Here is a 4,076-nt window from a genome sequence, read left to right as displayed (position 1 = left end):
ATGATTGCGCGTTTTCGAAACACGACGCTTAAAAAAAATCGTTTGTGCAATAAAAAAATCACAAAGTTGTGTTACCATATGAAAAACCTATATTACCTTCATAATTGGAACACACTGCAACAAAATTGTTTTGTGGCCATAAAGAAGCAGACATTAGACTACAATGATTGCAGTTTCTGTTGAAATTAAAGACTATACAATTTTTGTGCCTATAAATATTTTTCTGTGACTCATGAGTGATGTTTAGGAATCATATATTGTACTTGTGTGACTAAAACTAAGTCATTAAAATCATATACGTCTTTTGTGAAAACCAGAAACTTTTTATGACTGTCAACCCGAGTACAAAATGACATAAAACGAGCTCCAAAAGCCCAGCAAAGAATCTCAAGTACAGCAAAAAAAATTCAAAGTTGAACTGTGGCCCTTTTGACAGAATCAGAAATTATGGTCTCGTATAGTAGTCCGGAAGAATTGCCGCATTTGCGAAGACTGTCTGTAGTGGTGTTATGTTTAATCACTATTACTCTGGAAGGCATTAATTTATCCTTACCTGGACCTTTTTTCCCAAGAGAAGCCAAAATTAAAGGTAGGTAATTTTGTTTAAAAAATTTACATGCAGTTTAATGGGGCTAAAACTCTTTTGGCTAAATATGGTTTTTCGTTGTAAGTTAACAAGATTAACTGAATTAGTATCTGGAACGAAATTTTATAAACAACATATTTCTAAGAATCCATTCAATACGGTGCTAAATTCATAAATATAACTCAATAATGATTGCTATTTTGTCCTGCTAGAAACTACTTTATTATCAGCAAATTTTTAATAAAAGCATCTCTATTAGCTATAATATAGCAAGATTGACAGCTCATCAAATTATCCCAGCTGAAGAAATGCTTCGATTTTTTCTTTCATTACATTTATTACAATGAAAAAAGAATCTGCTGCCCATTATAATGATTCAGAAAGAACGATTTCAATTTAAAATCAGATAACTACTGCTTCTAATTTGAGAAAAAATGAAATTGTTTGCGCGGGTAATGTTTTGCCGTAAAATTATGAAACAAATGGCTCTTGGGTTTTGGTTTTTTGGGTACAAAAAATTATATATGGTAAGTGATTATACATCGCTCCCTACAGGTGAAATTCCATTTAACTCAACTGACTGAAAATTTCAACAAGGAGGCTCGGTAATGTGCAATTGCACAAAATGTTCCGACCCCGCTGATCAACGTTTTTGGCATAATTGTCTACCAAATGAGGAACAGATAGAAAAACCAAAAACTCAATTTAAAAAAAAAATAGCGTGTGAATGAAAAGCCTACAAAACAAATAACTCAATGGAGTAAAAAAATGATGCACTAGATTTCTGAGATATGCCAATATTAAAGAAGCGAGTTAAGATGAACAGCAAAATCAAAAAACAACAAGCAATAATATTCACATCAAAAACTTTATGTCCGTTTTAAAAAACAAAACTTAATAACAAAGCCAACATATTGTCAGATAAAACTGTAACCAAACAAAATAACTTTTAATTCACCAGAAAAATAAGGGTTCACTCCATAATAAGGCTTGATAACAATTAGACAAAAAGAACAAAACAGTGACGTTAAAAAAAATTCGCTTATTTTTTTTTAAAAAACAATTAATTTCAAAGTAATGTAAAAAACCATTAGAAATCAACTAAAAAATACCATAGGTTTACGATTACCAACGCTTCTATAGAAGCGCATTAAATTCTGTCCTTGTTCAATTTTAAATGCTGTGAAAAAGAACAACAAAAAGGCAACAAACAAAAATTCAAATAAAACTTGCCAGAAAGCGAAGTCGCAAAGCCATATTTTGGCCCTCACTTTGGCACATTCTTTGAAATAAAGTAGTTTGAGAGTTATTTAGTTTGAGTCTTAATGAGACTAGGCAACACGTAGACAAAAGAAGAGGAAACTTAAGTGAAACTTTTTTTAAACAAAATTACTTCTAAAGTCATGAAAGCCATTAATTACAAAATGAAATAATTAAATAGGCTCATTTATTCGTCCAAAAAGCCCCTATAACTTGAAATTATCCCGAATATGTTTAATGTTCACAAAAATAACGTCAAATATGACAAAAACACAAAATTGTTTTTATTTTTTCTTTTGTGAAAAACACCATGTCGAAGCCAGTAAAGTCATAACAAATTCTTTAAAAAGTATTAGATTTTGTGAAACCAATCCATTTTGACACCTTCTCTTGACACCAATAATGTCATAATTGACTTGTAATTAACCAAATTAGGTAACAAATAAATAATAATGATAACAAAAATGGCGAAGTTAAATAGAGTTTTTTTTTATTTTTGCAAAATAATTTTATTTCAAGCCATGAAAGCAATCAGCTATCCAATAATATCTGAAAATCGGCTCATCTATTTTTCCCTGAAACGCCAATGAAACCTGTTATTGTACAGGAAACTTTCATACGACTAAAAGGGACAAAACAAAGGACAGTTCAGGAAAAAATTATAAATTCAAGTAAAATCGTCAAGAAAGTAATGTCGAAGCCGTTAAAACCATATTCTATGTCTTTCAGGATTTTAATATTAAAAATTGTGTCTTATTTGGAACGCCAATATTTTGATATATCAACTGTCAATAACGTGATAATATGACAAATCTAGAAAACATGAAAGATGGGCAAATAGTTGAAAAAAAAATGTTGAATTTAGTAGTATCAAAGCCAGAAAACGATAATTTAAGGCCCAGAGCCGCAATAAAGATTGAATTGGAATTCGGTAGAAAGCAGAAACATTCTTTCTTTGCTGACACTAAGCTACAAGTTGACCAAAATTATAAAAAACAGGCAAATTTAAATAAACCTTTTTTTATTTTAAAATCAAATTTGTTTAAAAGTCGAAACGACCATAAAGTTTCAAGCAAAAAATAGATTCCTTAATTTGGCACTGCTTAGGAAGCTGCTGAGGAAGCCTATCACTACTGAGTTTTGATTTGATATGTTTTGTTCTTTAATTAAATTACAAAGATCAATTTTTTTAAATAAAAAAGACCCACTGATTACTATCCGAATTCTTTTTTGATTGTTACAGTTCAATAATGGTCCAACACTGGCCCTGCAAATGCAGTTTGTCCATTAGGAACTCTTAACTTTCGTATATTATGGATATAGATATTTTTAAATTAAAAATTAAAAATATATGCTGCTTTTTGATATTCAACAAGTAAAATTAGCAAAAAAAACGGCAAAATTTTAATAACAGAGCACTCTCAACGGAAGTTGAAGAAGGAATAGCCCCCTTTTGAGTCTTCAAAGATTGTTTTAGTGTTGTTTGCGGGTGTACATGGGGGCAAATTAAATCAAAGAGGACTAATGAAGCTTATTTTGAGCTGTTTATTTTTAATGAAAAAGGCTGAAATTTGAAAATATTTAGCAAAAAAATTTTTTTACAAAAAATTTAATTGAAAAATAGCCGACAAAATTTTATTTGTCTTTAAAAATAAATCGACAACACTGTTCTTCAAAATTTTAACAAATTTTTGGCGAAATTGACGAAATTTTAGGCAAAAATTCCGGAAAATGTGAATAAAAAACAACGAAATTCACTCTACTTTTCTCAGTAGTTCAAACATCGATAAATTTAAACCTGTAGAAAACGAAATTAAAGAAAATCTTTTAAATTCCATATTCTACGCTGGACGAGCTTTCTAGCGATACCAGTCTCAACTTTCTACGATAAATATATCGATCGGCGAAAATTGTCTGAACAAAAAAGCCATTTGAGTATATAGTTCCTCCCCCCTCAAGAGGGGTCGGAACAGTTATTGTTTGATATATATTTTGTGCGTTCAAATTAAGCAACCGATCACAAAATTGAAATTATCTCTTTTTCATATAAATATCATCAAGTGATTAAATACAAAGGATGCTAAGATTAGGTTGGTAACGTTTAAAAACTGTGGAAATCAGTTTTGTTATGTTATATATCGAAAAATTTCGGAAACGCAAGCGATTAAGTGTTGCGTCCATTTCTTTTTCAATTAACTTTTTTAGCTAAAATTATTTTTAAAATATTTAG

General features: G+C 30.0%; 1 protein-coding gene across 1 annotated transcript in view; it reads left to right on the top strand.

Annotated features, from left to right (window-relative positions):
* Positions 1-362: 362 nt before the first annotated feature.
* Positions 363-4,076, top strand: part of LOC142350702 (MFS-type transporter SLC18B1-like) — a 53,484-nt gene continuing 49,770 nt past the window's right edge. The window contains exon 1 of the mRNA XM_075402634.1: positions 363-589. Coding sequence (XP_075258749.1) covers positions 448-589 — 142 coding nt within the window. The 5' untranslated portion in view covers positions 363-447. The remainder of the gene's footprint in view (positions 590-4,076) is intronic.

This window comes from Convolutriloba macropyga, chromosome 12 (assembly GCF_964194025.1).
Source record: "Convolutriloba macropyga chromosome 12, txConMacr16.3, whole genome shotgun sequence".
NCBI lineage: Eukaryota > Metazoa > Xenacoelomorpha > Acoela > Convolutidae > Convolutriloba > Convolutriloba macropyga.
Note: the sequence above shows the minus strand (reverse complement) of the source record. Positions and strands in the feature narration are given on the sequence as shown.